Source organism: Puntigrus tetrazona, chromosome 24 (genome assembly GCF_018831695.1).
Source record: "Puntigrus tetrazona isolate hp1 chromosome 24, ASM1883169v1, whole genome shotgun sequence".
Lineage (NCBI taxonomy): Eukaryota > Metazoa > Chordata > Actinopteri > Cypriniformes > Cyprinidae > Puntigrus > Puntigrus tetrazona.
In genome coordinates, this window is record NC_056722.1 from 6043449 (window position 1) to 6056737 (window position 13289).

Genomic DNA, 13289 nt, shown 5'->3' on the forward strand with positions numbered 1-13289 from the left:
ATATTATATCTAATTGTCTCTCATTTATTTTTAGTCAAATCTTAAACTTCTGGGGTTTTTTAAAATTTTGCTTTTCAATTAATCTCAAAAACATGGACAATTTTAAAGGTGTTTTCTCAGTATTTAGATGTAATTTTTTTTGCACTCTCAGATTCCAGGTATTCAGATGATTGTGTCTCTTACACAATGATTTGAATATCTGAAAATAAATCGGCATAAATTTAAAGACAACACACGTCTATAAAAAAATATCACAATGTTGATCAGGAAAAAAATGTATATAATGAAGCTGGACGCATTGTAATGCACAGCATAAAAGCTATAATAAACGTCCATTGTTTCGATGCTTTTCGTCTTTGACCCATGAACATGTAGTTGATGTAAATGTGAGCCGTGTACTCTCTCAGGTGTAATAAGGGACGAGTGGGCAGGCAGTGTGAATGTCGAAAAGACGAGGTGTCCACCGAAGACCTGGACAAGAACTGCCGCAAGGACAACGGCACGGACATCTGCAGCAACAACGGCGAGTGTGTGTGTGGCACCTGCGAGTGCAAGAAGAGGGACAATCCTGAAGAACGCTACAGCGGCAAATTCTGCGAGTGCGACAACTTCAACTGCGACCGCTCCAATAATAAACTCTGCGGAGGTACGCAAACAGGAAGCTATACGTCACTCCACAGCTCGTTAACAGGGGAAACAATCTGCTGTGAATCGTTTTAACCAAATAAAATAGTTATTTTTTTATTCAGTACAAAGTGAGATATTTAATATAAAATATATTAACAAATATGGAAAAAAATCAAGGGCCTCGGTTAAATATGTGCATGTTTAGTGCAAATTGTCACAGGACCAGAGCATTTAACTTCCTGTTTCCTTCACGCCAAACATAAAACACACATTTCTTCATAAACGTTTAAAACAATAATAATAATAATGATGATTATTGATTATTTCAAGGGTTGGATATAATTAGGTGCTGTAATTTAATTACTTGTCCCTTGAAAAAGTAATTTAATTACAGTTACTTCTTATGTAATTGACCTTAATACTGTGTACATACAGTACAATACTACTAGTAGTGGATTTAACAACTTCATTTTAGGGTCTCGCTTATTAGCATGCATATTACCAGAATATTATCAATAATGAATAGTTTTCGGAGAGAATTTGCACAGTATTTAGTGGCGAGTGATTCGTTATATTTTTCGAGTATCCTCCCGAGCACATGATGTTGCCGATGTCTGACAGAACTGTGATGACGGTGTGTTTTTGTGCAGGACACGGCCGCTGTGAGTGCAGGGTGTGCATCTGTGACGCTAACTACACGGGAAGCGCCTGCGACTGCTCCCTGGACACCTCCACCTGCCTAGCCTCCAACAAGCAGATCTGTAACGGCCGGGGGATCTGTGAGTGCGGGACCTGCAGGTGCACCGACCCCAAGTTCCAGGGGCCCACCTGTGAGATCTGCCCCACCTGCCCCGGGGTCTGCACTGAGCACAAGTCAGTGGAGAACAAGCACGCATATACATTCAGTACATGCACAGCTTCAGAGACGTTTGATATGCTGCTTACCACTTACACAGCAAAATATATGTGGCCATTATTTTAAAATATATTTTCAGATTTGTTTCATTATTATTTTTTATTATAGGCCCCTATAGTAGTATTAGAACAGGTAGACACTTCATTGTAAGGCGCACCCTGCTGCGTGTGCATATCCTTGTAATAACACCGATAGGTTTGACCGTCCACACTTGAGCTTGCGGTGTTAACGGCTCTTTCCCGTCTCAGGGAGTGTGTGCAGTGCAAGGCGTTCGGGACAGGAGAGAAGAAAGACACTTGTGAGAGAGACTGCAGCTACTTCAACCTCATCAAGGTGAAGGACAGATATAAACTCCCTCAACCGGTGCAGGCCTTCCCCCTCATGCACTGCAAGGAGAGAGACGCCAACGACTGCTGGTTCTACTACACCTACGCCGTCAACAACACGGAGAAGGAGGTCCACGTGGTGGAGACTTTAGGTGAGGCTTCGTATCAGTACGGAGAAGAGCCGCTGTTTAAATCCCTGAGTTTGCTTTGAGGGGTCACACGAAACCAGTTAGTCTTCCTTTTTTATTTGAAGTGTTACAAGCTGTGTTATTTTCGGCATTTTCACATCCCTAGCAGCCATTTTGATAGGAAAGCATGATGAAAATGAAGAGAAAAAACTGCGTATTGAAAATTCTGGACCTTTAAAGGAACAGAACACTTTTTTTTTGGGAAATAGGCTCATTTTCCAACTCCCCAAAAATGACCAAAGCTTCAATATTTAAAACTGCACTCTTGTTACATTGTGTACTAAGATAATGATGGGAAATGAAAAGTTTTAATTGAGAAACTTTGCTGTCGTACCGTAGCTGCAGCAGGCGCAGTGATAATACGCAGCGCAACGGTAATACGGTAAAACTCAACTGTTTAATTCTAGGTGAGTTGTAAAATTAGCCTATTTTCAAAAAACCTGGCGTGCTCCTTTAAGTCTTAAACCCAGATATAGACTGAAACACTTCATTCAACGAAACACAGCAGATGCAGCCGTTGCTTTCGGGAATGTAGTCATATAAGACAATTATACAGAAAGAAAGACATTTAGATGTGAATAAGAGCGTGGTCACTTTTCAAAATACTGATTACTGAAAGGCAGGAGAAACGATAATGCACAGTATCTGGAAAGTAATGAGAACTCATACATTACACCAAGTACACAAAATGATTTTTTTGCATGGTCATGTGACCCCTTTACTGAACTGACGTGTGATTGGTTTGACAGAGTGTCCGGCGGGTCCTGACATCATTCCGATTGTAGCAGGCGTGGTCACAGGCATCGTTCTGATTGGTCTAGCTCTGCTCCTGATCTGGAAGCTGCTCATGATCATTCACGACCGCCGCGAGTTCGCCAAGTTTGAGAAGGAGAAGATGAACGCCAAGTGGGACACGGTATGAACAAAAAAACGCTTTTAAAGTGGACCGAGAAATCCTTTATTTGTGCTTTAAAACTTTGACGTTTTTGTTTTTAAACTTTCCGACATTCCAACACAGAAGTGTGGTTTTGGTATTCGTCTGGGTTTTAGGGCAGCTGTGGAAGTGAAGCAGAGGCCTCTGGATTTTCTGGGTGTGTCGTGGGCCGCTGGCGGTCAGTCAGAACAAAGCACTGCTGCCCTCTGCTGGCTCACTTTCTGAGCAGATCGGTGTGCACACGCGGAAAAGAAGTGTGCTTAATTGTACCGAATGAGCACTAATTAACAGAATTAAACTAAAATTGACAATATGGCAAAAGGTCCAGCCGAGCTGAAATGCAGGATGTTGAAGGATGCAGGTCTGTAAATGATCCAGTTTGCGATTGATAACAGTTGGATCCAGTTAACCTGTAAAAATAGAAAGGAAAAACAACAGACCCATAACATGGTGTACTTTTAGTTCTCAAATGTATATTTTTAAAATATGTAATTGCAGATAATATAGTTTTAATGAAATGTAATGAAATATTGTCATATTTTAATCATAAAAAATGCACTTGATTTTAATTCTAATATTATCCTTTAATTATCTGTAGTGTTAAAAGGTCAGAATGAATTGGGATCTCCCACAGAGAGAAAGTGTAATCTAAACTGGCATGCGATGATTGCGTCCGTCTGCCGCTGATCACGGCGTGAGTATAAGTAGGCAGCAGGTGCAGCGCAGGTTCAGCTCGTCGCTTCGGAGTCGAGTGATCGCATCGTTTAGCTCCTGATTACTGGGAGAAGAAGATTGAACTAGTTCGGCATGCTCTTCTGAGCTCTTTTCCTGTGTTGGGTATTTGTGCTGCAGGTGACCATCTCCTCTGTGCGCTCAAAAGAGCTTTTTCCTTAAAAGAGCATTCGAGGGTGTGTCTTTTTAAAGATGACGTTACGTCTGGTAAAATTGATGTTATGTCTTAGAAGTCGATGTGGGGCTGCTTGATACAAAATATCACCCGTGCGATTCTGGATGCCGTCATTACCCGGCGCTGGTCGCAATCACGTGTCTGGACATTGAGCATTTGTGGATGAGTCATCTTCTCACTGTGGGAAGATGAGCATTTTGGAGTTGCAGGGCAGGCTCTGTTACCTTGAAGAGGAGCAGAGCTTTGTGCCGTTGCCTTGATATGGTTGGTGTCCTGGCTGCAGACAGACGAGGACCACTTCAGGCGCTAGCACAGTGGTGGCAAACCATCCAACCACCATCTCTTCTCTTGCACCCTGTAAACAGTTGAGCTGTCATTAGAACGTGTTGGGCCTCTAGAGGGAGCGTACCAGCCGTGGTGCTCCACCCGGTGACCAGATGTTGATTGCTGCATCGGGGAGTGAGACCTGTTGTCTCTCCAGAAAACCCTCATTTTACTCCCTGACCCCAAGGAAGGATCTTCTGGAAACTTCACATCTGGTCCCTGGATGGGGCGCGGGTAGCTGACCCCATCACTCCAGCAAAAGCAGGCTCTGATCATCAGGTTCCTTAGAGGTCCTCTTGGGACCTGTCTCTAGTGCTCAGGGCCCGTTTGAGGCTTTGCGAGCAGTCGAGCTGAAGTTCTTTCTGAAGGAAGACTGTGCTCCTGCTTGCTCTGGCCTCCATCAAGAGGGTAGGGGACCTGCTAGCCTTTCAGGTTCAGGTTCAACCCAATTATTATTATTTTTTATTTATTCTAATTTCATAAGATTCACTCATTACATAAAACTTTTATATACTAATTTATAATATAATTTAACACAAATAGCTCATTTAGGACTATATTAAATTAAAGTGAAATTTAACTTAAATACAAGGTTTTTAGTGGCAGATGATGGGATTTTTTTTAACCATGTTTTATGCATTTTATTTTATCTTCTATTCCATCTTCATTTACACTCCACATGCATGCTTCGGCTCCCTTTCCCTTGATTCTCATGAAACCTTTTTTCCACCTCTCTATGATCTCCATCTTTTTCATTCTCCATTTGTTGTCCATAATTTCAGCTCTTCTGTTGCTTCATCTGTGGTTGATCTGTTGTCTGTCCCTGTCCACTCTCAGACAGAGAATCCTATTTACAAGAGCCCTATTAATAAATTCAAGAACCCAAACTATGGACGTAAAGCTGTGGCTCTATAAGTTTGTATACCTCTTCTCTTTCTGCACGGCTTTTTTCTGTGTGTGTGTGTGTGTGTGTGTGCGCACCTGACCACCATTTGATATATTTATAGATCGATTAAGGTATAAATCACTAATTGCCTACAGCATGAGCATCTGACTGCTGTGTCATAGCTACTTCACTTAATATTTTGGTTTGGTTCACTGGTTATTAAAGTTCATCAAAATATATGTATACACAAGTAATATATAGCTGCACGTGTTTTTTACAAATCGAGGTTTATTGCACTTTCTTGGGGTGTACGTGCATTGAAGTTGAACTGTGCTGTGTATTTCTTTCTTGCTTTTAACATCAGGTTTTTGTGTTTCTCAGGGAGAGAACCCCATCTACAAGAGCGCCGTCACAACTGTGATCAACCCCAAGTATGAAGGCAAATAATGGACATGGGTATCACACACGTGAATGTTCTGGAAGGGATAGGTTTGCAGTTTATTTTCTCATTGTATGTCATTCTCTTAGAACAGTATTGTAGCTTTGTAGCGGTATTTTACGAAGGACTTGCTGCTTCTCATCCCTGGCAAACGTGTACAGTGTGTATAGTCTTTTTATTTGCATCGCTCTTTTTAAACTGCTTTTGCATCAAGTGATTCATTGCAAAGGGTTGCTTTAAATCCCACCCTGAATATTGCGAAAACTCATGAAATACCATTTGAAAATCATCTCATGAATTTGTCTATATTCCATGTTCTTTCTGCAATCAAACTTCTTTATCAGTTGTATGTTGGCATAAGAAACTGTTTTTTTTTTCGGCTGGTGCAAGTTTGGTTTATATGCTAATAATCTATGCATATTAATTTACTGTCAGATCATGCTTTATATGCCAAAAACGTTTGTTTGCCACTTATTTCCCACTTATTGTTGCTCTTAGAAAATCATTATGGCACGTGTTTTGTGTTTAACTGAAAATGTCTGTGTATTATGTTATGATGGATTATTTGTTTTATTATTATGTGGCTCTTGACGAGTATCAGTGTATTCAGGTGATATCCTGTAGTTTGTAGCCAAATGTCCTTAAACCGCTCATTAAAAATGAGCACCGTTTTCAAATATGTTTAATTAGTACATTTTAAATGAAGGAAAAAAATGAGTGTTGCATATTTGAAATCGGAGATGAAGCTCTTTGTTGTTACGACAATTATCTGGAGAGAGAAAAGAATTAGAACGTAGTCTTGTGCTCAAATGTTCATATCATATGCTCAAAGGTACATCGACCCTTTTATATTGAATTATTTTCCCTGGAAGTAATCAGGAGATGCGGTCGTTTAAATGTCAAGCTGAAGGATGATGAAAAGATGGCCTGCAACCAACCCAATCCACCAGCTTGAGTAGCTTTTTTTTAAGTGCCTTTTTCTGGTTTTCTCAATATTGCAATTTTGAATTTATTTATTAAAACAAAATCTAAAAGACTGCGCTCATGTCTTTCTTTCAAACTTATACATGTGCTCATATCAATATTAAGAGAAAAAACACGCTTTTCTGAACGTCACTTAATGGTTTATTATTATGACTTCTATAATATAACTTCAGAATAGCATAATATACCATGTTTTTCTCTTGTGTATATGCAGCAGGATGATCTAAGACGTGCAATCAATCTCTTTCCTGACTCATTATCTGACTGGATTACCTAAAGTTGACATTTATTAACATTTGTATTGAAAATGCTATTAAAATTTGTGTACAAAATATCCATATTGATTTGTAAGATTATTACTCTTTGCACGAAACATGCCATATAAAGAGGTTTAATAACCGTTGTTCTAAACCGTATGCTGTTAGTATGAATATTTGTATGTGGAAGTAGCACTAGTCCTCCGTTATGAGCGTAAATTAAATACAGAAACGGATATTAACCAACAGAGGGCAGCAGCAGATAGTAAATACAGAAAGACTGAATCGGTGTCATTCATAACAGACTAGACTGTGAACACAGAACAATAACTGACCGCTTTATACAGACTGAGTCTTCTGTTCAATTACACCAGACCACATGACTGAGAACTCACTAGCTTTATATTAGATACAGCCTCTTACTAATTGTACTTATCTAATGCATGTCAGCAATGAGTTTTGTCCTATCCAAGAGCACAGACAACACTACGTATTACCCTTTTTCATATAGAGAGCGCTAGTTTTTTCCTAGCCATGCGAGCAAAATGAGGTTTTGTGTGACTCAGCTGCAACAACAACCACATATTTACCATCCGTCTCGCTGAGTCATCGATTTCCTCCTTGCCATTTCGTGATCCGTTTGTTTGTATAGTAGTGATTCATGCTAACAGCTCAAATAAGTTACGATTATGGTTATCATGAGGTTAATGCACGTCTGACTCGAGATGTTCTTAGGTACAGCTGTTAATGGTTCTTGCTAAGGATTTATTTACTGGGAAAGTCATAAAGTAAGCGTCGCTGAGCTCATCGGTGTGAACGAGCGAGACTTTGGATCCTCTGAAGGATATATCTCAGTCAAACATAGCTAATCTGTCAAACAACTGACATCTGGACGCCTCAACCTTCCCGTATGGAAGCATTTTTTCTTCCGAGGATACTGTTATTCACTACAGCACACCGGCCAAAGCAACCTTCATTCGTTTGCATAGTATGTGTTATACCTGTCACCTTCCCGCTTGTTCGTAGATACAACAAATGAAAGAAAACATTTTAAATAAGTAGCCCTTTATTGAGTGTTTTTAGCAGCAACATATTGCTTTCACAAAATGAAACCTTTACAAATCTCACGTAATCCTTGACTAGCGTTATCTGGGATAAAAGACTTAAGACTTTTAGATCATTTTGAGATTCTGTCAGTAATGCCCTTTAAAGTGCAAATGCCCATATTTTTCTATTTATTTTGAACCAAGATGGTCTCTTGAAAGCAGATATCAGTTTTACTTCACGAATAGTTCGCCCAAAGAGAAAAATCTTAATCACTACTTAAAAAGCAAGTAGTAATAGTATGTTATCAAAAGTACTGTAATAGACGGACTCTGGATGACAAGCCAAAGAGCTTTTGTAGAAAACGCAACCCAAAATAAACATAATTCAGAAGACACCAGCTTACTAGTGACGTACAGTGACAATATAATGCATCTCTTTCATGTGATAAATATTATGCTATATGTCATGTAGTTTTTAATTACAAAGAGCATGGTACAGCTCTGCAAGAAGCAACATTGCACACAAGATGTGTCTCAAAATCTAATGATCTTCCTTTGACACGCTACTGATAAGTGTGCATGTAAGTGCTCGAGGTAGCACCAGGAGGCCAGTGTTTCCCAGGCCTGTTAGTGGAGCACAGTTGATACTCATTAACTCTAAGACTTCAAATTCATGAGTCAGATAAGGGACATATCCAAAATGCACGCTGTTGGTGTCCCTCCAGGGACAAGGAAACTCACTAGGTCAGGTCCTAGCATGTGCTGGTTAGGTATGTTATGAAGCATGGCTACGGGTTTGAGCTTGAGACATATTGTCTAAATCTAGAACAGTTAGTGTGTCTTGCTCAAACTTTCACCATGGCATTAAAACTGGTACTGTACACTGTTGTCGCTTGCAAAATCTAAATGATGGTGCTGTGGGTGGAAACTTACAGATTAAGGGGAGGTAATATTACAATAAGATCCCTTTTCAACGTCGGTGAGGGAGCAAAGGCAGACATGATTGTTTTTTTAGAGGCTTGCAGAAAAAGACTTACCAAAACAAAGTTACTGGATTAATCTTTTTCACATTTCCTTGGTTGGTAAGAGTCGGATTATAGCACTGAAAACCTGGAAAAGTCTTTTTACCTTTTTACGATATGTCTCTTTCAAGATGGTTGTGAGCTGGTTTAAGAGAGTTCTTAGCTAGTCATGAGCTGCACTGTAAAAAATGACCATGAATGCTATAGTAAAAACCTGTTAAATATTTCAATTCCTGTACATTTTACAGGTAAAACCTTGCCATTCCCAAAAAACTGCCATTCCCAGAATCCCCTGCATTGCATTTCAAATTTTGTGTGAATTTGTTGCTGCTTGTGAATGGGCTCTGGTTCATCATGTGACTTTCTCATCACCACCTGTATTTGGTGTCTATCAGTGTATTTAAAACAGATTTCAGTACTTTAATGGGTTGGTATATTAACATTTTATCAGTTAATGAAATTACTTAACTGTTATTTAAATAATTTAACTGTAAATTTAATGTAAAACCTAAAACGTTACCGTTTTTTTTTGCGGTTGAATTCCGGCAACCATATCTACCAGTTTTGCTAATTTTTTTTTACAGTGTAGCTCCACCCAGCTCATTACCACCACATGACCAGATTAAGCCATCTCATGGCCATTTTACCAGCTTAAACCAGTTCAAACCAAGCAGCCATGCTTCAAAACATGTATAACCAGGATAGGATGGATTTTTCAACAGAGGTGTGTTTTATCCTGCTCCCGGAGGGCTACCTTCCAGTAAAGTTTATCTCCTGAATTAAACACATCTGAAAAAGCTTGTCATGATATTTAGTATCACTAGAACATTCCTGGCAGGTGAGTTGGAGCTAAACCCTGCAGAACAGTGATCCTCCAGGAGCAGGGTTTGACATCGAGTTGCTTCAGAATTTCAGTTGGAAGGACACCAGTGTTTCCCAAACAGTACACATTTTTCAACTCTTCCTAATCAAATGCACCTCAACACTGGTAGAGACTCCCAGAAATGAAACAGGTCAGGTCAGATAAGGAAGACGTCAAAAATGTAGACTATCGGTGTGCCTCTGGGAACAAGGTAGGAAAACAATGCAGGAGATAGTGAGTGGTGAGATCCAACCCAAAATACATACATTTGAACAAACTAATCAAGGTCTTTAAGATCACTAGAAGCTTCTGGGCAGGAATGTTAAACTCTGCAGGTGAGGTTTGATACTAATGATTTGCCCCAGAGTTTCAGAAGGCAGAAGACTAGTGTTTCCCAATCCATTTCATGGAGACTCATCTGCTAACTCATCCTAAACAGACATAGTTGATTCAACTCATCAGCTCATTAGTACAAACTGTCAGATAAAGAAGACATCCAACATGTTGCCTCCAGCTAAAGGTTTATAAAACTCTGCAGTAGGTGTGATCTCTTCTTCTTTAAACACAAGCTAACCAAGGTCTTTAGGATTACAAGAAATATCTGGAAAGATGTGTTGTGGCTTAACCCAGGGTTTGACACCCCTGCTCCAGAATTTCAGTCGGATTGTTTTCCAAATCTTTTTGTGAAGATGCAGTACCATTTTTTCTTAACTCTTCATAATTACTCATCTAATTCATCTGCTTGATAATAGAGACCCCTAGACTTGAATTGGATTGATAAATGGATAAATGTTTTCTGTGTGTCTGCCTCCAGGAATAGGGTTAGGAAACAGCAACAGTGCTGTTCCTCGGAGCCCTCTGTCTTCTAGAGTTTAGCTCCAACCAATTAGAGTCAGGATTAATAGATTATTTTCGGTCAGGTGTGTTGGCGCTAACACATCATATCAATTCTAATTTGTGCATCCTTGTTTCCTTTCCTCAGTTTCTTTCCTTGCATCTTAGCTCCTTCCACCCTCCGGGATGAAAGGAAAGAATGCAAGGAAAGACTCTGCACTAGGTTTTGAGACACATCCACATCGTTGCCTCTCATCAGGCAGTCGTAGGAATGCAAAAAGTATAAACACCTGTTTTTCAGAGGTCGACACCTCCGGCGTCCCCAACCTGCTCCCTCAGTAGAAAGCAGGTATGGTGTGTTCGATTACACAGCGTCTGCAGTGCTGTCGGACCAGTCGAAGGGCCTCAGGTGGCACCTCACACTCCTGTACGTTTAGTAACTGCAGCTCGGGACATCCCGCTGCTAGCGCCATGAGCCCTCTCCCTGTCAAACTCTCACAGCCCCTCAGACTCAGCCTTCGTAGGCCTTCGCAGCAACGTGCTAGCACCTCCAGCCCGGCGTCCGACACCAGCGGGCAGCGGCCAACATCTACAGACCGCATTCGGGGGCAGTTGCGAGCTAAGTGGCTCAAACCCTGGTCCGTTAGCCCCTCGCACCCCCGTGCATTCAGGTAGCGGAGCCGCGGACAGTAGCGAGCTACGTAACGCAGCCCAACGTCTGTTATGCGCATACAGTGAGCCACGCTCAGATAGCGTAGATGGCCCTCGAGGCGAGCAACCTCACGTAAGCCAAAGTCTCCGATCAGATGGCAGTCGCTGAGGCTGAGCTCGCGTAAAGCAGAGCAGTGCAGTGCTAGCTGTCGCAGGGCCTCGTCTGTTAGCCGGCTGCAGCGCCGCAGGTACAGGTGCGTGAGACGAGGACAATGAAACGCAATGGTCCTCAAGCCTTCGTCCTCCAGTGATAAACAGTCCGTCATGTCCAGATACTGCAGGCCAATCTGCTGTCCATGAAGAGGTGTGAGCTGTAGAGACGCCTCCTCCGTCAGGCTGATGCAGGTCACTTTAGGGCAGCCTAGGAAAAAGAAGGAGATATTATCGTAATCGCACTTTTTGATTGGAACGGTTACAGCAGGGCTGTCCAAACTCTGGTGTAGCTCCGAGTTTAAAGCATTTATTAACACACTGAGCGACTATTATCATGCGTCTAAATAATGAGGCTTATAAATGTACTAATCATTCGCTTTTAAATAATCTTACGAACCAATGAAAATTCCTAAATGACGTAATTTAGAAACTATAAATGTATAGTTACTAAAGTATGAAAATACAATTAATAAACAGTATAGATATGCTCAAGAACAAAACACTGCATTTATGAACTGCTTACTAATGTTGTAATGCATATTAATGGAACAATGCTTTGTAAAGGATAAACTGACTATTTACTAATGCTTACCTAATGATTCATAGCGTGCCGTTATTATAAAGTGTTACCTAAAAGTTCAATATATAGTCTGCATAACTATGACGGGTGGCATTATTTACTCGTCCTATCTTACATAAAGCTATCAGACCATATCTTGTTTTTAAAGATGTCCTTAAGCAGTTAGGATTAGGGTTAGGGCTAGCAGTTCCTGTTGTTTTGATTCTTTTTGAACAATAAATCTAGATTCTGCGCTGGAACTGCAAAGACCACTGAGAAAAAGGAAACGTCACATGGGAAACAGGAAAAGAGTCCAATAAAACGACTTTCAAATTCTGAAATTTAGAGTCTACATCAGGTTTTCAAATCGAGGTGAATGAATGAAATGCAGTGAATAAAGGCCAAATAAAATAGGACAAAACAGAAAAATAATAAAGAAATAAGACCCAGAAACCTCACATGGAACAAAAACCAGGCAGTATCTGTTTTTGCTCCTTTTACAGTTATACTACCTGCTTTAAAGAGTAAATGTAACCACAAGAAATGTAGGATACGTTTGCAACAAAGGGCGTATTACTTGTGGAAAGCAGAACGCATGCTGTGCCCTCTGCATGATGAATAACTACAGTGTGTGACTCGTACAATGAACTCAGCAGACGGACTCTGCTCTTTGCTTGAGGTTAGCAGTCCATCTTTCAAAACCGAGCAGACCTCACCTTCCTCCAAAGACTGAAAGACTGGCAGTGAGTCCTAGATCCCATAATGCTTTTCCCAGCCTTCCCAGAAAAACTTCACCACTTTGAATTACTCCCTGAATAAATCCACAACCAAACACGGCTTTCTGATGCTTAATGGCAGCTAATTCATCACAAGCGCTCTAAAAAATAATCAAAGACGTAACATGTTTTAGTCATTGACCAGGTAATGGATGTGCCATGCTAATGCATATGATAAATAAACATATGGTAAAAGCACCTGAAAACCTTAAATATCCCATGCAAGTCTACATTTGTATTGTGGTATATAATATCTCACCTTAAGGAGTATGAATTTTTAATTTCAATTTTTTATTTAATTTTAATACTAAAAATAAATAAACGTGAATCGCAGCTGAAAGAAATGTTCAGAGGTCGTATTTTAAAATATATTTAGGATTTGCATTACATTTCATGTATTTTTCTTTCTTTATTTGCACTTTGCCATTTTTTCATTTAAATTTTTACCTGAATAAATAAATCAAAAAAATCTAGATTGATAAATAGATAGATAAAAAAAGTTTCCATAAACCAAAGTTTTTCTAAAATAGGCTTAATT

General features: G+C 40.1%; 2 protein-coding genes across 3 annotated transcripts in view; one reads left to right on the plus strand and one right to left on the minus strand.

Moving 5' to 3' along the window:
- Positions 1-6584, plus strand: part of LOC122329965 (integrin beta-1-like) — a 12487-nt gene extending 5903 nt beyond the window's left edge. The window contains exons 11-16 of one of the 2 annotated variants that reach the window (XM_043226703.1): positions 408-646; positions 1278-1500; positions 1792-2021; positions 2807-2973; positions 5060-5137; positions 5490-6584. In XM_043226703.1, coding sequence (XP_043082638.1) covers positions 408-646; positions 1278-1500; positions 1792-2021; positions 2807-2973; positions 5060-5137 — 937 coding nt within the window. In that variant the 3' untranslated portion in view covers positions 5490-6584. The remainder of the gene's footprint in view (positions 1-407; positions 647-1277; positions 1501-1791; positions 2022-2806; positions 2974-5059; positions 5138-5489) is intronic. The other variant, XM_043226704.1, reaches the window with a different exon arrangement.
- A 1252-nt stretch (positions 6585-7836) lies between these two features.
- The window catches only part of LOC122329399 (F-box/LRR-repeat protein 7-like), a 9254-nt gene continuing 3801 nt past the window's right edge, over positions 7837-13289 (minus strand). The window contains exon 2 of the mRNA XM_043225600.1: positions 7837-11624. Coding sequence (XP_043081535.1) covers positions 10888-11624 — 737 coding nt within the window. The 3' untranslated portion in view covers positions 7837-10887. The remainder of the gene's footprint in view (positions 11625-13289) is intronic.